This window comes from Gorilla gorilla, chromosome 17 (assembly GCF_029281585.2).
Source record: "Gorilla gorilla gorilla isolate KB3781 chromosome 17, NHGRI_mGorGor1-v2.1_pri, whole genome shotgun sequence".
Lineage (NCBI taxonomy): Eukaryota > Metazoa > Chordata > Mammalia > Primates > Hominidae > Gorilla > Gorilla gorilla.
Window position 1 is genome coordinate 62,801,090 of NC_073241.2, and position 23,596 is coordinate 62,824,685.

The window sequence follows — 23,596 nt, forward strand, 5'->3', positions numbered from 1 at the left end:
CAGCGCCCCAGGAATTTGGGGGCTGAGTTGGAGGGAGAGGGGTCTCGCGAGGGTTTCAGGGCGTGGCTGGAGTAGGGGGCGCGCGGCGAGTGTGCACGGGTGTGCGCGCGCGAGAGGGCGAGTGTGAGCGCGGCGAGTGTGAGCGCGGTGAGTGTGCGGCCGCGTCGCCATTCCCCGTGACGTCAGAGTGTATTGTTGTGAGCGGGGCAGAGCGGAGCATCCCCGGAGCTGTCACCGCGGCGGCCGCGGCGGTGGCGCAGCGCGAGCCCCGCACGAGCGAGCCCGGCCGGCGCCGCCCCCGCCCCTGGCCCGGGCCCCGCTGCCGCCGCCGCCCCCGCCCCCGCCCCCGCCCCCGCCCCCGGCCCGCCCGCCGCGCGCCGCCGCCGCCGCCGTCGCGCGCCCCCACCCACTCCACCCCACCCCCTCGCTCCATCCCTCCCACCCGCCGCCGCCGCCGCCGCCGCCGCCGCCGCCCGCGCGCCTCCCCCCGCGGAGCGAGTGCGGGTCACCGGGTCACTGGGTCATTGTCTCCGCGCCCGAACCCCGAGCACCCCGTGGAATCCCCCACGTCATCATCAGAACCATCAATGAGATGCAAACATGAAAGACAAGAGGAAGAAGAAGGACCGCACCTGGGCCGAGGCTGCCCGCCTGGTACGTACCGCCCCCCACCCGCCGCCCGCGCCTCCCGCCGGCCCCGCCGCTCGCCCCGCGCCGGTCCGCGGCGTCGGAGACGGCCACTTCCAGCCCGAGCCGCCGCCCGCTCGCCGGGCTCCTGCTCTTTGTTATTCTGCGGGAGTGGGCTCGCCCGGGGGCCCCTGTGTGTGTGCGTGCGCGCGCGGAGGGGCGCAGCGATTATCTCCGGGAGCCCCGCGTCCGGGACCGCCCGGGACACTTCTCCCCGTACTTCGCTCTCGGGGCTCTGCTGTGCCTTCTCCACGGGTGAATTTCCGAGCGCTCGGCGCGGCTCGACTTCCCTCTCTGCCGCTCCGGAGACCTTTGTGTGGCAATTACCACTCCCTCCCGGCCCCTCCACCCCCCGGAATTTCATCAATAACTCTGTGCACAGTCTGTGTGTATGTTCGGCGTTTGTGAGTTCAAACATTTTACACGTGCATGCACGGTGTGTGTCCGACACGGACTTGTGGGGCGTGTGCATGTGGGCTAGGTGGTTGCGTGTCTGTGTGCCGTGTCGTGTGCATTATGTGTGCACACTGATACGTGCATGTTTTGTGTGGCTCCAGTTCGTTTGTGTTTGTAGGTATTGTGCTCTGCTCGATGTTTGTGTGTACATTCTGTGCACGTGTGTGCAATTTGTGAGTGTGTTTCGGGGTGTGTGTGTGTTTGGTGAAGTTGGGTCAGTGTCATTTGTAGTGGGAGGTTATTAAGAGTGTACAGCTAGGTGTATTTTACTGCTGGCTTCCTGGGCGGTGTTACTTGGCTGCTTTTCCTTTTCTTTAACCTTTCGGAGCTTACGTTTTAATCATCGGAAGAATGTCTCTATAGAAATGCCGGTTGGCAGAGGGGCGTCGGCGTCTTTGGTTTGATGCATGTATATGTGTGGGTTTTTCTTTTCTTTTCTTTCTTTTTTCTTCCCATCTTCTTTTAAAGGACAGCTGTAAAAGGATTTTTCAAAAGGATATTTCTGTACAGTGTGTCTCGGGAATGCCAGGCATTACATTTGAAGCTAAGCCTTTCAGGGTTTTGGCTGCATAAATTAAACATTTATTCGCCAACTTACTATCTGTTATAAATTGGCCAAAAGAAAGCAGACTGCATGCAGCGGTGGTTTTGGGAGGGGGGAGCAGGACGTGTTGGGTTGACTTTGTAAAGATTGTTTTACTGTAACTGTAGTCATTTTGAAAAGCATTTGAGTAACTAGATTATGCTCAAGGAGAACATTTGTCAAAAGTAATTATCGGAGTTTGGTTGAAGGGCCTTGCTCTGGTATGTATCTGGATTCTAGCAAAGGGTTTTAGATAATTGGCCCTATTGCCCAGCGAAGAAGTGACGAAGTCCTTTTTAATTGCAATCTAGTTATTGGTAGCTGGAGTGCCCAGGTCCCTTTACTTAATCTCTTAATTTTGTAGTGTTGTATGTTATTTCTCCACTTATCTGTGATTGCGTTAATCGCTAAATCTCTCACTCTGTGGATGAATGGGCAGGTGATAGTGATTCTTTAATGAACTGCATCTGGAAGAGGAAACTTAAGTTGTGGGGAATATGTGAGAAGTAAGCAGTAAGTGTTAAGTAGATGCCAGATTGATGTTATCACTGAGTTTTTGCTGGAGCATAGTACATTACTTATTGTTTGCTCGGCCATTAATTCAGAATAGTGTGGGGATGTGCAAGGCTTCTGAAAATGCATTATTCAGGTTCCGTGGAGTGGCAATCAAGTACTATTAGAGAGCTTTAGTGTATATTTTAAGCAAGTGAACAATGAGTTGATTTATAAATATTTAAAAATAATGAGTCATGAATTAGACATATCTGCCTGCAGAGAATTATTTAATAAATAACATTACTCTGATGGAATTTAAAGCTAGCCATTTGTATTCAATCAGTATATGCTACTATTCTTGAAGGTACTGTGTTTTATTTGATCTAATAATGATATATCTGTATTGACACTATTTGAAAGAGATTTCTAAGTCACAGATTTTTGTTAAAAGTTGGATTTTCCTCTCGAAAAGTTCGTTGATGGGAAAAGACACACTAGGAGTCATCAACACAAAAGAACGATAGACCAGATGTCTCTATTTTAACCAGACATATTGAACTAGTAGTTATGGTAATTTTTCAATTTGGTTTAAGTTATTTTTCCCCTGGTAGTTGTATAAATGTGTATGTATTCAAAATGTGTCAGTTAAAATCAAATACTGAATAAAATTGCAAGGAATCGTACTGGAAATATAATTTTCAGAAATTTATGATTTGTATAAGTGACTTATCTAATTCTTATTTTGTGAAGAAAGGAGAAATTGATCCATTTGGTTAATGGTGATAACTGGTCACCATTAACCAAATTAATATTTGGTTAATTTTCATATTTTCTTTATGATTACGTGAATGCATATGGACTTGAATTCTCTTCTAAACTTGCATGATAAAATATTTTTACTTTTATAATTGATAGTATTTCTTAACACTCAATTAAAAAAAGTTTTTAAGCATTTCTGTGATATAGATACTATCATTTCATATTTCACAATGCTTCTGATGATTTTGCTGTTGTTGTTAGGGACTTTAGCCTTTTCTTCATCAAATATTGAATGAGGTGCCTGATTTTAAAAGTAAAGATTCAGGATGGATAGAAAATATATAACTCAATATGTGGTTTTTGCAATAAATGAACTAAAGAGAGAGTACTCAAATTAACATTAAGAATGATCTTCCAATTCATGCAGAATATGTTATATATATCTTTCTTGCTGGAGTGAGTGTGTGTGTGTGTGTGTGTGTGTGATTTTCTTGAAAGATAGGACATCAGGGGAGAGGAAATGCAAAATAGATATTTTGAACCATGACCAAAAGCTTATGTATAAATGTGGCTTTGCCTTCGCTTAAAGAAAAATATATGTGGAAGAAGAATCTTTCTAGTGTAACTAAGACTTTCCAGTTCACAACAGAATTTCTATTTTCTTTCTTTGTGAGAAAAAGTATATGGTCTCCAAATTTGTAAACTCTGGAGTGGCAACTTTAGGGATTTTGTTTTAGATATAGATGCAGCTATCAAGCTGTATCATTTTCCTCAAAGAAGTATGTAATGCTTGTATGTGTTAGGCTTGCTTAGTGTATGAAAGAAGGAGTGGTGGTACAATTTGCCTGTGTTTTCAGGAATGCAGTGATTATTAACAGGCTGCCATTTTAAAACAGTAATACCACATCTTTTTTTCCCCTTCTTTTTTCTTCTGCCCTGCATCAGTTGCAGAAATTTCAGGCTTTAGCCTCCTCCCCTCCCCCACAGCCTTCTGCAGTTGTAGTTGTTACTTTGCGCATTGCCATTTAATATGGAGTCTGCTCCCAAACCAGATGCATTTTCATCTGTTTTATCTGCTCTTCTAAGGTTGTAGAGTCTCAGAGGATCCCACAATCACATGGAAGTATCTTCTGTCTTAATATTTGTAGACCACAATAGGAATAAAAATCAAAACCATAACTCATGTCGAGCTGGGGCTTTGACTTTAATCCTTTTGACTTTTATCTCAAGTCTTCATTCTGTTACTATAAATACAGTTTAAACCATTGTGAAACGATCTTCATGCTTCTTTGTAAAAAATGGGGATTTGACAGGACTTTGTTTTACAGCACTAAGGGGTTTCTTTGTTACTGGCTTAACACAGAACATACTGTTATTTATATATTTATTCTAGGTTAATTCTTTTTTTGACATGCAAAAATATTGCTTTGAGAAGTGCTTTTTGATATCTTCGTCACTTTGTTCTATAGGGAATGCTGCTTTTAAGATAATAGTTTAATGTATTAATTTGTTCCCTGAGTTTCCTTTTATTTGTTTTATTCCTTACAATCTTTGTTTAGTCTCAGTGACACCTGAAAATAAATCTTAACTATTTCAATAGCTTTGTGCTTGGTAACATGGCTGATTTATTTACTTGTAGTTTAGATACATGCACACAGATAATGAACATGAGTTTGTTGGTTGGGTTTTTTCTGTGTGTGTGTGTGTGTGTGTGTGTGTGTGTGTGTGTGTGTGTGTGTGTTTTTCTTGGTAGTTCAAGGTGACCTTTGGGTAAAAATTTTTTAATGACAAATTCACCTCATTGTTGGAAGAAAACAGGCACATAACCTTTTACGACACAGCAGGGTTACTGAAGGTTTTAAGTAAATTAAAATTTGGTAAATCATATTGTGTTAAAAATTAATCTACATTGTACAAAAGATTCACACAGATTTCCTTTAATTAATAGAGGAAATATTATGCATTACATTCTAAATAAACTGTTAGGGTTTATTTATGCATTACATTACATTCTAAATAAACTGTTAGGATTTCTATAAAATAAAGCTGAATGGTATTGGTAGCTGTTAAAATTTTTAAAAAGCAATTCATAATTGTGTAATTTACTGGTTGCCTTGCCTTTTGTCTTTGTATTTGGGAAATAAATATAATTTTTTAGGAGTGATAAGCATGGTGATAGGGGAGGGCGTGTGTACTGCCTTTGACATTTTCTCACTGTGTTAATGGTACTTTGATTTCAGGTTATAATCAGGTATTCTTAAGAGTTGAAGAATTTTGACGTGTGATTTGGGTCACTCCAAAGGTACACAAGAGCGTAATTGACAATGCAGTTGGATCATGAGCCTGGCTAATATAGTTTTGCAAATGTAGTTTTATTTTTAACCCCTAAAATTTCAGTTGGTTTGATTCAGCTCTTTTCTGTGGTCTGCACATAGCATCATTTCTTTATATCTATATCTCATCACCTTTTCTTTCAAACATGGAACCTAAATTTCTGTTTTACGGTTTGAAAGATAAAAAAGAGTTTAATGATCTCTATGCCTATTTAGAAAGAAAATGAGTTTCAAGCTGGATAAAAATGTACTTGAAAGAATGAGTAATGTGAACTTAGACCTGGTGTTTAGGTTGTTAATGTTTTATTTCCTGCCGACATTAAGTTTTTCTATTTTTTTGACAAATTCATGGGTAACAGATGATTTCTTAGATGCCAGAAATGAACTATTTTCTTGGTGTACTGTGGCTTTTAGACTTGTAGAGTTGTACCTGGAAGGGAATTTCACCACAGAAAAGTTAACTGATAGAGGAATTGAATTCAACATTTAATAATGTAATAATTTTTAAACTTCAATGAAATGCACTGGAAAAGTGAAATATGGCCCCTAAACACTTTGTAGGCTCCTACGTATATGATTCAGATGCTGTTGAGGATACAAAGATATATCCTTAAGCAGTATAAAGTTTGGTGGAGGAACAAGAAAAAGTGGAGGATGACTGAGCTGACACCATCTGTAGGTGACACATGAGTGATCAAGCAGGTGCTCATTTACAGATTTACAGAAGGGAAAAGCTATGTGGTATGTGGTGATTGTGGAATGCTCAATGCATTAGGTGAAACTTGGTTTGGCCTTGAAATATGAGTAAGTTTAAGCAGGTGAAGAGAGAGCATTCTAAGAAGAGAGAACGACATGGACAGAGGTGAGGTGCAGGCAAGAGGATAGGTTCAGGGGGTGATGAGTGGAGGAATCTAGAAATACCAGAAGACTTGGGGGGCATAGGCACTGGGACAGAATTGAAAATGTAATTGCGATCAGATTGGGGAGGGATTTAAAGCCATTTTAATATTCAGTGAGTTTTACTATGGGGCTGTTGTAGTTAGGTGGTAATAGAAAGGGAATTAAAGACTCACCCCCTATTCTCCCCGCACACACAAAGAAGCACAAAACAAAATGAATATCACTTATGTCATAAGTCTTACGATATGTATTTGTACAGTGATGGGGGATGCACCAGTGAGTGGTCTGAGGCTGTTTCTGAATGTTTTCATTACTTGATACTAAAGAATCTGAAAACAAATTAAATGATACAATTTAATTCTGTCTCATGTTCTTTACCAAATGAGGCAAAAGTGAAAAAAAATCAGTAAATTATATACATTACATTTGTATAAGACTTACATAGAGCACTCTGTTCCCTAAAATACCCTCTTGAGATTAGTCAGTAGCTAGGACTATCCCAGTAACTGTCTCTGAGAGTGGTTTAATGATACACCCAATATCATCATCCTGTCTATGAAAGCAAGGTTGGGACAATATATATATATGTGTGTCTGTGCATGCACACACATACACATACACATTTTATATTTATATGTTGTGTATATATGTGTGTGTGTATGTGTGTCTGTATGTGTGTGTGTATACTTTTTTTTTTCTATGTAACCTGTCATTTCTTAAAAAAACAATTTGGGTGTTTAAAGTGATGTGAATTTAATTGATCTGTTGCATGGAAGCATAGGGAGGGCCCAAGCCTATGTCATACTTATTCCCTGCCTTTTGGATTGCCTACATATGTATTCTCCTCCCTCAGTCCCTTCCTCTCACTCTGTCTTCCTCCTTCCTTCCCTCTTTTCCTTCTGACATTCTGCTTGAAATTATTATCTTCTTTTACATTTTAAACTTTTCCTTTAAAGCTCATCAGTGGCAGATCCTGGCTCCTTCCTGATAGGGCCAGGAGGAGGGGCATCTGTATACAACCACTTTCAGCTATTTGCCAGCACTGAGTGCCTTGATTGTTCTGCTTTTGTCCCTGCACAGTTGGTAGCTGCCAAAATCTAGCCCTGACGGAAACTTTCCCTGAAGAGCCCTTGGGGAACAAATAGAAACATTATATGATTAACCACGTTGTTTTCATTATTAAACAAATCTACATAAAGGGGTAGCAATTAACAGCTTTATCAGTCTGAACTTAGACACCTACCTCTCCTCTTCCCTCAGTATTCCCACTTGAAGTAGTAACAATTAACTGTTGCTGGTTTTAATGTCAGCAACTGACAACACTAAATTGGGAATAGGCACGTCTCCTGGTTGATTGACATATAGCCCTCTGACACATTCTTATGTAGTTTTAAGGCAAATTTATGCCCTGGGGTTAGCGCCAAAGGGCTTGTCAGAACATTGCCTTTAATAGCTGAAATATATAACTTAAATGACATCCAAGACCTTAGCTTTGGAGGAACTTTTAGAATCTGAGGAATTCTCCAAGGCGGTGCAATTTAGACTCAGTGGACAGGCTTAGGAATTGTAAGATTTTCCTAAATATATGCATGTATAATTTATGATACAATTATTGTTGCTTCATTTTGCATATATGTAGCATAAATTAGTCCAGAGAAAACTAGATTATGATTTTTTAAAACAATTGCACAATTGGTATTTTTGGCAAGTACACGTATTCCATTATTCTTTATGCATCTGTTGATTTAAAAAAAATCAAAGTCAATCATAATTATTTATGACTTATAGAAGGCAATAGGATGGACCATCCTTTATTCAGAAGGTGAATGGCATTTCTAAGATACTATTAACCGTAATATATTAGAACCTATTTTAATAAATTTCAGGAAATAGAAACTGAAATTGGATCTTTGGGTTTGTTTTCCAGCTCAGTCATAGAGAGTCATGATACAGTGAGGCTGTTGTTTATTCTCTATTTTTTTAATGTCAAAATAAATTACTACATATGTAATCTTTACATACATCAAATCCTTGTTGATATAGCCCCAGAACTAAGTCACTGTCTGGAACATCAGGACTCTTTGTGACCCTCCACTCCCACCACCACCCCAAATGTGCACACAACAAATAAACCCTTATTTTAACAAGTATATATAAGAAAATTGCCTTCCTTTTTTTTTTTTAAAAAAAGTATTATGTCTTCAAAACCTTGCAGTTAGAAATTGTTGTAATATTTTTCTTCTTCATTTCTTGTCTCTCTCATTTGTAAATCTTAGAGATTTATTTAATTTTTAAAAATCAGATTTCTTGATAGCTTCATTTCTCTTTCCATCACTTTTAACTCTTTCCTGCTCACTTGAGTGTCCCCTTCTCTCAGTTGCCCCTTTAGTGTTGGTGTATTTCAGGATGTTTCCTCCCCCTCCTCTTTATTCTCATTGCCCCACACCCTTGGCCAGCTTGCCTAGCCCAATGTCAAGTCTTCTCTGATGAGGATGTCAGCCCTGATCTTTCCCCTGAATTTTAGAATTTTGTTACTAATTCCTTTTGTCTGTCTTCATGTATTGCGGATATTTCAAATGAAATTTATCCAGTTCATTTAAACATTTATTGGATACTTTCAACAATTGTGTCATGCATTGGGCAAAGAAGAATGTGACAGTGTTCCTGTCTATTAGGGGGTTATCTATATGTCCCTAAGCACATGGTGTCCAGAGAAAGTGGTAGAGTCTGTCTTCCGAGTATAGCTCACATTTAACTCCTCCTCTATTCATTCACTACATCTTACTTAGTTCTGACCTTCCAAATAGTTGTGTCTCTAACCTCTTTTCCAAATCTTACTGAAGCTGTAGTTATTTTTCAAGAACAGATATAATTTTACTGAATCATTCCTGTTTAAAACGTTTGTGATTACCTTTAACCAAAAGTACCCCAGGCCGTAAGAAGCCCTTTTCAAAACTGACAACACTGTTTTAAAGTGATATATCATTGAATTTTCTAATAATATGCATAATTTAGCATGTTTTATTTGTTATACACCACACAATCCCTGCAATCTTATAGCAATTTCTACAGCCTTAGATTTATGTTATTTTCTTTTAAAACACATCAAACTAGTTATTTTTAACATTAGTTAATTGATTACATTTATCAGCTTATTTAATCAACTTCTCTGTTCAACTTTCTTATATCACACTCCCTCTTTCTAAATTGCTTTTCACAGCTTTATAATTTTTATGTGAAAGTCTTTGGATAGCAAATATTCTTAGTTTTTGTATGGTGAAATGTTTTTGTTTTGCCTTCACCTTTAAAAATATGTTTTAATTAAACTTTTTAACTTTGAGATACAGACTCACATGAAGTTGTAAAAGTTAGAAAATAAAAGGATGAATAGATGGTCACATATCTTCTCCCTGTCATTCTTACCCTCTCCTGAAATCCTTCCTATCCTCAAAAAATTGAATCTGAATACAGTCAAGATTGGGTACAAAAATAATTAAAAGCCACCCTTTTGAAGCAGTATCCGCTGAATTTGTAGATTACAATTAAAAAAAAAGGAGAAACTTAGTAGGAAAAAACAAAAAGATCTCATATTACCCTCACCTTTGAATGATAATTTAGCTAGTTATAAAAGTCGGCTGATTATTTTTTATCCTTAGTACTTTGGAAATGTTCATTTGTCATGTCCATGAGTGAAATTGTTATTCTTAAAGAGGTATAATATACATTTTGTATCTGATAGTTGCTACATGCTCTCTTTATTTTTGAAGTTGTACAGTTTTAATAATCTGTCTTAATGTTTATGGGTGGACTTATCTTTATTCTACTTAGTGTGTATGTGTGTATATATATATATATTTACTTTAAAATGTGGATCATGCTGTGGTTTATAACCTATTGATTGCATTTTATCACTGTTAGTCTATGAATTATTTGAAGTATTTTAAGATTTCCCTTAACATCTAGCAGATCGTTATCTAGCTTATGAGTTGGGGATGATACAAGAACAATGGGGAAAGGCCTCCCTTAATCCTGTACATGATGCAGTGCTGAATGTATTGGTTTTATTATTCAGAATTATGGACTGCAAGCAACAGAACACAACTCCTCCTAATTTAAGTAGAAAAGGAGCAGGTTTTTTTTTTTTTTTTTTGGAGGTCATAAAGTATTTCATATAATCAAAAAGGATCTGGAGAATGAGGCCTGATAAATAGGGATAAATAGAGGCTGGGCAGTGAAAACACACAGACAAGGTCATGCTTCAAGAATAGCCTAGTTGGAATATTGCTGTGGGCACTAATATCATCAATAATAGTCACCACCATGACTCCATGCTTATTTCATGAGACACTGCCATTGTTCCCAGTGTGTCATGAATAGTCTCGTAATTTGCTGTCTTTGCACCCCATGTTGAAGATTAAAATACACATTCAGGAGAATCAAATTGGCAGACTCTAGGTCCCATGTCTGTACCTTAGGTGCCAGAGAGCGATGATAAAGTATATATGGCCCCTTCAACTCCTGTAGTGAAATATCTCCATTTGCATTTTCATAGCAACAATGACGTCCACAACATTAAAGCTGAATGCCTTATCTCTTTCCCACTCCCATCAAGTCTTCTCCTCCTTTCTTTCATTTCCCAGTAAAGCCACCACCATTTCCACATTTGTTCAAGCCACAAACCCTCTTGTCAGTGTTATACATTCTTATATTTTTTTCTTATACCCAGTAAATCACTGACTTCTGCCACCTTCATCTTTTTTTCTTCTACTCTTCAGATCCTTGTTTTTAAATACTACAGTTATACATCCATTTCCACTGTCATTTACCTTAATTCAGGCTGTTATATGGGTTATGGAGACAGTGTAGATTAATGATGGTCCTAAGAGTCAGGCAGATTTGAGTTTGAGTCCAAAGTCTGCCACTTACTATGTGTTTGACCTTGAGAAAGTTACATAACATCTCTCAATTTTATTTCTATTGTCTAATAAAGGAATAATAATATCTACCTTAAAGAGTGGTTGGAATATTTAAATAAGATAATGTATGTAGTGTAGTTTTGTGTCTGACGTTATAAGATGCCAGTTAATGTTAGTATTTGGTAGCTTCCATCTTATGAAGTTCCTGCAACAACTTTGTAATTTGTTTCACTGACTCTAGACTTGCCTTCACTCAGAATGATTCTTTTTGCATTTATAATCACTTATTTAAAAGTGAAACTGGTTCATGGTACCCGCTTTGAGTCTAAGTACTGTAGGAAATAGATGGCATTACCTTGAAGGGGTGATTGAAGAAAGGGCACAGTAAAAGGAAAGAACAGGATATAGTGAGAGAAAAAAGGCTTGCTCTGACTTTCAAATCAAGATAACTATTGTCTAGTACATTGATTACAACACAGACTGGGAATGTTTGCAAGGTAAATAATCTCGTTTATATGTGCTAGTAAACTATTCTTAAACTTAGTGTCATAGCCTCCTTTTAAGAGTGTAGGAATTTTATATGATGGAATAACCTTAGTATATCAATCATAATAAAATTATTACTAAAGGACAGTAATACCTTTATCACTAATTAATAAAAATAGCAATAAGAACTAATAATGATTGGGTACTTATGTGCTTCATGCTGAACTAAACTTATTATATGCATTATATTGCTTAATCCTGTGAGTAAACTTAGGAGACATTTTATAATATTATTCACATTTGTCAAATGAAGAAATTGAGATTTAGAGTGTGTATTAGTTGAGTTTCTCCAGGTTACAAGTGAAACAAATTTAACTCGAATTAGTTTAAGGAAAAAGGCTCACATAACTGAGAAATCCAGGAATGAACTTCAGTTCTAGGTGAGGTAGGGACTTAGAGAATGTCGTCAAGGTATTTGCTTTCTATGTTTTTTTTTTTTTTTTTTTTTTTTTGCTTTGTTTTTTTCTTGGCTTCATGGTGTAGGCAGGATTCTATTCAGGTATTGGACAAGATAAGATGGCCACTGGCACAACCTCCGTGTGTTGTCCAACCTTAGCCACGACAGCCTAAAGACAATCTCAGTCTCTTTTCCCCTCCCCAGCCCATATCTCTGTCTTATTTTTTAAGTGCCAATGCCAAAGAAGATTTTACTTTATCCTTGCTTGGCTGATATGCCCATTCCTGCACCAACAGCAGTTGCCAAGATCAGGTATCACGATTGATTGCTACACAAGGATCATGTAGAGAAGAGGAAGATTACCAAAAAAGCACCAACAAAAGGCAGATGGAAAGTATGCTGGAAAAACAAATTATAAATGACATTGCCTTTGCTGTATAGATGGTGAATTAACTTGCTTAGCTAGTAAGTTGTGGAGGACTGTTTCCAGTCTGGGTCTGCCTGACTTTAGACCTTAAGTGTTCTAATGTAGGTACTCTTCATTCATTACTTCTGGTATTATTTTTATAATATTTATTTTGCACTAAATATATGTTAAAGCTCAGGCATCCATTACAAAGAACCTAAATATCTCTTTGGTCTGTTTCTACTGAAACCTACTTTCCTGATTTAGAAGCTAGAAGTTACCATGGATGATTTCTGTTCTATTTTCCCCCACAGACTAGTTTCTTTATGGTTATATAGGAATAGTATATATATAATATTTATAATATAGTTTGACACAATTTAGGATCCAAGTACTATTTAGATCTTAACACACTAAAATATACATTTCTTCGTGAAGCTTCCAGGTACCTTCTGGATGAAAGTAAATATTTTTATTCACTGTCTAAAATGCCCAAGAAGAACCTTTATTGATCATAATCCTTAGATGATATTAACTTACCGAAGAGAACAAATGTTTCTTCTCCATGGAATGAATCTTCACTCATTTTCTGAATATTGAGATTAGGTCAGCATCAGATAATGATTCCTTATTTCATGTAGGAATTTATGGACATCACAGTCTTATTGCTGCCATTTGCTGTTTATTCATTTGACAACATTTCTCCTTTCCTAGAGCCCAAATGAATCAAATATAGTGTTTCAGAAATTTTTTTTCTCTCCTTCTCCCTCTTTTTAACACATTTTACTTAGCTTTGTGGAAATTTATCTCTACTTTTTCAGCTTGGAAAGTGGATGGTTCTGAGAATCGATGTTTTTCATGCTCTGTCCTGGGCAGAGTTGCTACTATTTAAAGAGAATACACATTTAGTCTGGATCCACCAGGATCTTTAGTGAGCGAATGAGAAAAAGAAACATGCTATTGAATATAAACAAAAATATTATCTCCTATTCTCATCCTTTCTCCAATTTTAATTTCTTTGTCATTTTTTGCTAATGCTCTGTTTACAAACCAAGTTCCAGTAACTAAATAGGAATAGATGGACTGTCAGCAGGAAAAAGAAAAATGAATGCATAAATCTAGATATTGCATTTCCTTTCAATCTTCTAATGACACTACTTTTTTTTTTTTTTCTTTTTTAAACGAAGTCTTACTCTGTCACCCAGGCTGGAGTGCAGTGGCGCGATCTCGGCTCACTGCAAGCTCTGCCTCCTGGGTTCACACCCTTCTCTTGCCTCAGCCTCCCAGGTAGCTGAGACTACAGGTGCCCACCACCACGCCCAGCTACTTTTTTGTATTTTTAGTAGAGATGGGGTTTCACCATGTTAGCTAGGATGGTCTCGATCTCCTGACCTCGTGATCCGCCTGCCTCAGCCTCCCAAAGTGCTGGGATTACAGGCAACACTACTTATTTTTTTTTTTTTTGGAATTCACTATTTTCTGAGCTCAACTTCATAGTAGGAAATGAACTCATGAAAGTTAAACACATTTTTCCTTTGGTTAAAAGCTTTAGTGGAGAATGAAATCCTTAATTAGGGGAGTCTACCCTCTCCTATCTTTGTATGAAATTTTATCTTTTGTCTTCTTGGTGCTAGGTGCTAGTGGTAGGCAGTTCAGATGGGGAAAGCAAATCTAAGCACATGAAAGGTATCATCTAGAGAAATGGGTGATGGGGAAACAAATAATAGGACTTTAATAAAACAGTGTTTGAAGTTTTTTCATGTGTGTTTGTATGTACATGTTTATATTAAATAGAATCTACAAAGAAAAAAGTCTTCTAAGTTATTTAAATAAAAATATTTCTCTGTCTTTAATACATGAGCAAGTAGATGTTACCTCATAAGCATTAGGTTGATGGACAGTTTTTTCATTTTTCCTCCCTAGGGACATGTGGTGGCATCATACTTCTTTGCTGCCTTGAATTAGGCATAACTGTTTTTGTTTTGTTACCTCTCACTTGCAGCTTTTGAGGGTCACTATTTTATTCACTTTATTTCTTTTCTGGTTGTATTGGTTGCAGAAGCTGGTGACAAGATGGAATTTCAGTTAAGTTGGTTCTTGGCTGGAAATGTAGATGTTAGTGAGAAATAAGCATTTGTTTCAATCTGCTGAGATTTTAGGGTTGATTTTTACTGTTGCGTATCTCTGCCTATCCTGACAGAGTCAATCTTTATAAGAAAAACAGGTGTTTTTATTCCAGGCCACCCTTTACTTTTGTTTATGAGGCACTAAAATATGTAATTACATGCTTCAGAGATCTGTTAGGAAAACAAGGTTAAGTTCCTTTTTTTCCTTCTCCATTACATTAAATTGATTTGTAAAATCTTCCTTTCCAGTATTTATATTTTGTTATTTTAAACTTGTAAAACCAGTAAAAAATTTTTCATTACAAGGGAAATCTTTTTATATTCCGTCTTAAGATAATCTTGTTTATATTTTTGCCTTATAAAATAACTGCCTTTTCTCCCGCTTGTCTACTGAGGAGGAAAGTTTTTTAACCAGAGAGAGTAGAACAATCGTTGTAAACAAGGAATTGAATTCCAAGATTGTTGAAAAGATAGAGGAAGGGCACCTGGACATTTTAAATGAGTTCAGGTTCCCAAGCTGAGACAAATTGTGTTTCATTGAAAAGGTATGGCCAGATTTCCACACCACTGAGAAGGGGAAAGCAGACACTGTAACAATACTTCTTTCTTCGTTTCTTTTCTTTTCTTTCTCCCCCTATGCCCACTTTTTTTTTTTTTTTTTTGGCCTAGGGGAGTGCTGGGAGAGAAGTACCCCCACCAGCAGATTATATTTCCCAGCCTGTCTGTCTCAGAGATTTCAGTCTATGTTTCCCATCCATTGAGGGCTCAGTTACCCTCGGGCTGTTTCCCACCAGTTTCCACTCTTCCTTAGATATCCCATGCAGAAACTCCTGGCAGCTCACAGATTCCCCATTGAGCCCAACCCCTTCATGTAGGAAAAGGGGGAAAAATGAAGAAAACTGGTCTTGAAAGCCCGCAGACTTTCATACCACAAGGAATGTGTTGACCACATGCATCTTAAACCAGACGAGCGGTTTGTCCAGTCCTTCAACTTACTGATATTCAGCCATATCTGTTTCATGCTGTAAATTAAAACCTCAAAACCAGGAGGATTTTCCCAATCCTTCTCACAAACAGGGATTAAGTTGTAAATACACAGACGCTTACATATTAAATTGTAATTTTGTTGATGGCATAATTTATCTGCAGGAGACATTGATTTTCACAGCAAATTCCTTTATCTTTAAAATTTTCAGCCTATATATGGGTATGCAGCCACTGAAATATTATTATAGGTGAGGCTATCTCTGAATTGCTAAGGTCACAAAACAAAATCTCCCATCTTTTTGTTTTAATTTCCCATAAAAGATATTTTACATTTGTATCCCCTATTACTGGAACACCTACAGATTATCCAGATGTTTGTATTATTATATGTCCTCCATACCTGATGGCAGGCATAGTTATCTTTTAAACCTGAATGCAGGGGTAATTAACAACACTCTCAAAACTTTTTCTGTAGATAGCTTGCATTGAGAAGACGGAATCCTTGTGGGCTTAAATCCTACTGTCTGCAGTTGACCGAATATAAGAGAACAACATCTGGCCTAATTTATCTTTAGGCAAAATTTAATAATGCTGAATGGCAACCTCTGGGAAAAATCTAAGTAAGACTTGTTGTGAGTCCTGATTTAGGGTTGGCTAAAGGTAACTCTTACTTTGTATTTCTTTTTTCAAAGGGATGGGTATTTTGATCACATGAAAATTAATAATTTTTCTTCCTTCTGTCATCAAAATGTGATATGACAGTATAATGAGCTCCCAACCTGGTTGTAAGCAGAACTCAGCTTGTAAAATCAGGACTAAGAAAGGCTAGGAAGCAACAGGGACTGTCTGATTTTATGCAGGATCTTTTGTTGGCAAAGGCAAGTTTTAGTATTCCATTGACTTCTCAAAGAGATCCAACCCCTATTTCATACCAACAAACATTGGCTGTTTGAAACCAGTCCTGCTTGCTTATAAATATACCTTAAATCCTCTAGCACATAGTTTAAGAAGCAAGACCAGAAATGAGGAGTAAACTGGGGAGGGTTGGAAAACTTGGGTAATATTAAGGTAAGTAGTACATCAAGAAGCATGTAGAAATATTTGCCCTGAATTCGTTTAGCATAAATCTTAATTTATATATATATATATATATATATATATATATATATATATATATATATATATATATATATATATAAATAAATGGGGTCTCACTATGTTGACCAGGCTGGTCTCTCAAACTCCTGACCTCAAGTGATCCTCCCATCTTGGCCTCCCAAAGTGCTGGGATTACAGGCATGAACCACCATGCCTGGCCTATTTAGCACAAATCTTGATGCAGATATTTTAATTACATCATAATTGAGAATAGTAAATCAGGCTGGGAGTTCTTTGAGTTGGTTTGTAGTATAAACCATTATGGTAAATATTTATGCATGACTCAAATTGGAAGCAGGAACACACATTTTGCTTAAGTCTACTGGTCTGTAGAAAGCCTGTGGTCTAAACTCTAAACTCTTAGGATACCTGCTTCATATTTTTAAAATGTTAGTCCTATTTTTGAAGCCTTGGAATCAGGAATTTCTTCACCTATTACTCATCAAAGTTCTAGGTAAATAACTTTTACCGCTAGAATTATTTATAACTTTGCCCGTGGACTCCCATTGTTGTAAAATGTTTATTTTTTTAGATATTACTTCTGGATGGATCAAGTGCATATTTAACAAAGAAATACACCCTGCTTCTCAGAATTTTTGTTTATTAAGAGTTTGCATTGCCAGTGATGAGGTTTTAGAAATTGCTATCTTTCTGTTAATCTAAAGGAAGCAGATAAGTTAGCATCTGACTTAAAAGCATTTATTATATATCCTGTATCTTTTTAAAATATCCTATGAAAGGAATCAACTATAGGCTCAATAATTAGTATAATGAGCACATTGGTCATGAAACTTTGGTCATCTAACCAATTTAATGAAAAGGAGAATTCACTGGAAGACTCATAAGTTAGAAGCCATTGCAGCAAAATGGGAGGTTCTAGGTAATACTTGGAAAGTAAGAATGAAAGTAACTAGGACTCTCCCATCCTCTCTCTGCACAGTATGCTTATTTTCTGAGCCTGGCTCACATGCCTACGAACATAGCTTCCAGCAAATCTCAGGCTCTCCTCACATGGTATCATTACCAGAAAGTAATCAAGATGTGTTTTCTTGAGTTTTAGGGTTGTACATCCTGGAGAAGATTAATGATTGGCTCTCCCTGTGTCCCCAACTCCAGCCATCCCTCCTTCCCATCCTTAATAGGAAGCTCTTCAGGAATTGCTTCTTCCTGAAGGAATATGACAGGAATAAATATGTCAGCTTCAGGAATGTAACAGCTTCCATTCAAATCAAAATGAGAAAGGGCATTCTTTGGAAGAAGGAAGTAGGGAATAATAAACTGAGTACATCAATTCTTTCTTGTCAATTCATTGTCTTCTTTTTATTTTCATTAGGCAAGTATTACACACCTACATGTGCTAGTTACTGGAAATATAGCAGCAAACACATATCAAGATAACAATTCCATAGAATCTGAATTATAAAACCACCACTAGAAACAGGGTAGGCAGCGGTCATTTCTATGTAGAGTAGATTAGCATTTTGAATGAATATGAAAGAAGACATATAGCTTAGTTCCTTCCTTTCATTTTAAATCTATTTCTAAGTAAATTAGATGCTTGCCACCCTCCCTTCCCCCACTGTAGTAAGCCAGAGAGTAAATGTCTCCAGCGATGGTAATGGCAGATTTTATTGTATTTCATTTTAGTGTATGTGTATGCTTGGTAAATATTTGTTAACTGAATGGATTATTGAGGTGGTGGTGGTGGTGTCCATCTATAGTCAGGAGAAAAGAATTACTATTAACTGTGACAAAATAAACATTGTTATTCAACATTTAAGTAGGCAGAATCAAATAATTTCATATAACAAAGTCATTTTATACGATTATCTAAAGATATATTTTACAACTAATTTCTTCTGGCAGATACATCTGGATGCTGTGTCATTTCAGACTAGTTTGTGGGAATAACATTGAATAATTTTTCTGACTCAGATTGAATGATGAGTAATGTTTGCTTTGGAAAAATTTCAGTCTTCCTGTATTTTATTTTCTTCACTATGATTACAGTATAAGGCATGTAACTGTTTCTGTTATTGGTTGAGTATTCATATTTGTTTTGTTTTTGAGCTGACCTTCTTTCTCTCTCTGTTTCATTCATTCATTCATTTACTCATTTTGAGACAGGGTCTGGCTCTGTTACCCAGGCTGGAGTGCAGTGGCATGATCTTGGCTCACTGCAATCTCCACCTCTCAGACTCAAGAGATCCTTCCACCTTAGCCTCCTAAGTAGCTGGGACTAGCACGTGCCACCACGCCTGGCTAATTTTTTTATCTTTTTGTAGAGACCAGGGTTTCACCATGTTGACCAGGCTGATCTCGAACTCCTGAGCTCAAGCAATCTGCCCGCCTTGGCCTCCCAGTGTGCTAGGATTACAGACGTGAGCCACTGCGCCTAGACTTGAGCTGACTTTTTAAATCAGCTGTTAACAACTATATAACTTATATAATACATGCATAAGTCATATAAATTACATAATATGTAGAGTCTCCAGGGTTACAATTATTAACGCTAATATTTTTATATGGTGGGGATGTGGGTGGGACTTTGTGGTGTACATGTATATGTACACCACAGACACTGGAATATATGCGTCCTCTCTATGTATTGTTCTTCAACATGTTTATTTTTACTTACCACTTTCTCATGGACATCCTCCCATGTCAGTACATATTTTCTTATTCCTTACCTTATTCTTTCTATTGTTTTATGGTATGTATGTACCTTCATTTATTTAACCATCTCCCTCTTAGACTACATCTCATTATTTTGGAGTCATAATCTCATGTAATGCTTCATTGTACATGCAGGATAGGCTGTGGATTTTTGTAAGAAAAATACCTAAAGGTAGATGAAGTTCAATAAGTGAGACTGCCTACCTTTTACATTTTAATAGTACTGTTAAATTACCCTCCAAGTGAGATTTTACCATTTGATACAAGGCAGTATATTGTGATGGTGAAACACTTGGACAAGGAGGCATGGATTTGAATCCCAGTTCTGCTTCTTACCTGGGAATAACCTGGTATAAGTGAATTAAAAGTGAATTAATGTATTGGTGTCTCAGTTCTCTCATCTACAAAAAAACAAACAAACAAAAAACAACCAAAAAACAAACGAAACAAATCTACCTGAGTGATTGTGAAATTAAATGTCTTAATATAAGTCAAGTTCTTAGAAAAATGCCTAGCCTATTTTGATTATGAAATGCTTCCTAGCATTATGTATTAGCTGCTCTTATTAACACCAGCATCTTATATGGATTCCCAAGATTTAAACCTTTAGGGTCTTGACTGATTGCTGCTTTTCACGTTATCCTGCAGGGAATGCTGGGTATCCCTGTTGTCTGTTTCCATAAGGACAGGGGTTTAGTATTCATATGTAGGCAAAAATATACACTAAGCACCTTAATTTTCATAATATTGTATTAATCCTACATCTGCAAATATTGTTTTCAGAGTTGTTATATATCTTTCTATACTAGTAGTAGTAAAATATAAACCCCAAATTGTTAGATTATCTAATCTTGATTTAATCATATTAGATCTTGGGAAGATTGTCTACTTTAATTATTTCATCTAATATTATCATTTATATTTTTGTGTTATGTTTAGATTTTTATGGGAGGTTCTATAACAAAACTTATTATATGTCCCATGTTTGCTTTTACTTAGCCCTCCTTGTAGATATTGTCCATTGCCCCCCAGTGCCTCTGTATAAGAATGTCTATGTGAGACGCTTCTCTTACTTTAGAAATAAGAAAGCGTTTATCTGCTCTGACAAACTCATGTTTTTTTCATTCAGCTAATGAGAGTTAACTAATGTCTGCCTCTACATTTTAACTGCCATAAAATTGGGACAATGTTCAAGATCAAAGTCACAGCAACTTTCTCATCGGGCATGATTTCTCATTTTTGAAGCATTTCACTGGATTAGTCTCTTTTAAACTAGTGCAAGTTTCTTTCAAGGAGATGTGATAAGAAAAGTTACATGAGAGAAGTTATCTGGGATAAGAAATGATGACATATGAACCTCGATGACAAGACACTGTAAGAATCTGCAGGTATGACCAGGAAGTATTGTGGATAACCATGGGAATAATCATGGAGAACAGGAGAGCAGTTGTCCAAAGGCCTGGGTTCAGATCTTCGTTCTCCCACTTTCTAGCTGTGTAACACTGGGCAAATTAAATTAACTCCTTTGTATCTTCATTAACTCATCTATAAAATGAGGGGGACAATAGGCCCTATGTGATAGGGTTGTTAAAAGTATTAAATGAACTCATATGCATGTTAGAATAATGCTTAATGCAGAGTAACTGCATTTTAAAAAAGAGAAGAGAAAAATTTTTAATTATAGATTGTTGAGCTTCATCTCAACCTTCAGTAAAATACAAGAGTGTATTGTTAAACAGATGACTGTAAGCATATAGAAGCGGAAGATCATATCCCTGGAAGGCATTATGGATTCTCTAATTCATGTCAAACTAAATTAATTTATTTTTGATAAGATTATTAGACTTATACATCAGGAAGATGCATATGTTAGAGCTAAATTTCAGCCAGTCATTTGACATGTCTGTTTACTGTAAAACTCATTCTTAAGTGACGGACACTTATAAACTGGGTGGTAGTATAATTAAATGAATTTGTAGTGGATTGAACATGTATAGACAAAGTATATAGATTGAGTAGTCAGTATCAGTCTGAAAAGAGATCCCAGTGGCAGCCACAACAGTTTGTTTTCCATTGCTTTGTTTAGCTCTGTCATGAATAACTTGGAGGAATAAGTCAAAATCATGCTTGTCAAATAGGTGGCCAATAAAATAAGGGAAACCGAGCAATTGGAAAACAATGGGGATTACAAAAGAACTTTGTAAGCTTGAGAAAATAATATGTAACTAAAAGATAAAATTTACTTGAGATCACAGTGTCCTTTTTTGCAGCAGGTTTTTTTTGGGCATGTAGAAATCCAGTGGAGATTTCTGGGATGAGTTTAGCTGTTACTTTCAATAATCAGCTATTTGGCACTAATAAGATTTCAGAGCCTAAATAACTGGATTAAACAAACACTAGTGCATTAAAACAAAGATATGCTTATGCCTGGCAAGTTTGGAAAACACACCACAGAGCTGTGGGTGCAATTTCAGAAGCAAATATTGAAAGATCTGGAACTTTTAGTTGAGTGACAATGTGAGGTGGCTGCTGAAAAAAAGCACATGTCATATTAGGTTAATGTAGTTACTGCAGATAGAAAAAAATGATTTTCCCATATTCTATTTGGATCAAGCTACAGTTAAAATATTTATCAATTTTTAGCTCATTTATTTTAATGAGTGTAATTCTTAAATGTATTTTAAAAGTGACACTGGAAAACTCAAGAATGTTCAGAGAAGGATGATTTGGGTGACTGTGTTTGCAAACTATTTTATATGAAGATTGATGAAGAAACTAAGGATCTATTAGTCTGGAAACAAAGGGAGACTTGGTCTGAATAGTGTTTAAAAATATGTGGCAACGTATTTTGTGTATAACTTATTGAATCCCATAATTGTAAACTTACATAACACAATTGCCTTTTGACCTTATGTGATAAAACAGTGTTTGTAATTTAACATTAAATAATTATTGTTATATTCAAAGGCAAAATTGATAGAAATGAAAGCATAATGTTTACTTGAAGTACCGAAAAAACTTTTTAATAGTTACTAAGCTCTTAAGAGAATAGACTGCCTGCAAATTTCTGTAGTAGGAAGATTTCTCTGTTTTTTGTTAAGAGAAGTTTTACTTTGTAAAACAAGTTTTACATATCATTATTTAAACAATTATTCTTTTCTTACTTTTTCTTAGAACATTGTGTAAATTCTGAGTGTCTGCCACTTTGTTTTCTTTCTGTGTGAAAAAGGAATGCGAAGTGTTTTAAATGATTAGAAACTTACTGAGATCCAAAAAAGTTGCCAAAATCCTGCAGGAAATTAGAATTTACTTCTCAATTGCATAGAATTTCATCTGCAAATTCAGGGAATGACCACTTTGTGTGAAACTCCAAAAACCATTTCTTTCAGCTGTGCTCAGGTTTTATGACCCTGGGCAACTGAAGTATGTTGCTATAAAACAGAATTTCCTTCTCATGAATATTCTATGATACCATATATCATAATTGCTTGAAAGTTTCAGTATATGTTGTTGGAAGTTGTTACTGTTGATATTCTATATTTTTGATTTGTAACAAGCAAAACAAGATAATTGGTCCTTTAGTATGCTCTTCTTCCTAGTCATCTGAACAGTATCTAAAAGCATGCCATGAGGAAACCAGGCACAGTATGGTGCAGGCTTTCCTGTGCCTCATTGGTGGAATACGTTTGGAATTGGTCAGGCAACGAGGGATGAGAATATGTGGCTAGTCTGATTTGTAGTAACTAGTGAAGTTTACTTAGGAAATCTCAGACCACATTTAATTCCTATGATTTTCTGGTAGCGCTCTTCTTTGTATTGAAAAAAATCTGTGTTTCTAGGCTGTGTTCAAAGGGGCCAGCTTTTTTTTTTTTAGCCAGTAATATTAGCTACTATTTATTAACACTCATTGCTGTAGGCAGTCATTTGGCTCATTGGAATAATAAGTGCTTTATATTCATTATCTCATTTAGTCCTCACAATATTTTTGTGAGTAAGGAAGAGAAGAAATTATGACTCAGAGATTTCTGATGTCTTATCTAACATCAGACGTCTAGTGAGTAGGGATTCCTGGTTCATCTGATTCCAGAGCTCACAACCTTCATTATTATTCTATAAAAAGTTCCAAATATAGAATGACTCAAAACATTCCCCCAAATTAACTTGGTCTTTG

General features: G+C 36.8%; 1 protein-coding gene across 2 annotated transcripts in view; it reads left to right on the top strand.

Annotated features, from left to right (window-relative positions):
* Window positions 1-463: 463 nt before the first annotated feature.
* The window catches only part of ASXL3 (ASXL transcriptional regulator 3), a 172,913-nt gene continuing 149,780 nt past the window's right edge, over window positions 464-23,596 (top strand). For both annotated transcript variants that reach the window (XM_055367993.2, XM_055367995.2), the window contains exon 1: window positions 464-654. Coding sequence is in view for 1 of the 2 variants with exons in the window: in XM_055367995.2 (XP_055223970.1) it covers window positions 601-654 (54 nt within the window). In the remaining variant the exon portion in view is untranslated. The remainder of the gene's footprint in view (window positions 655-23,596) is intronic.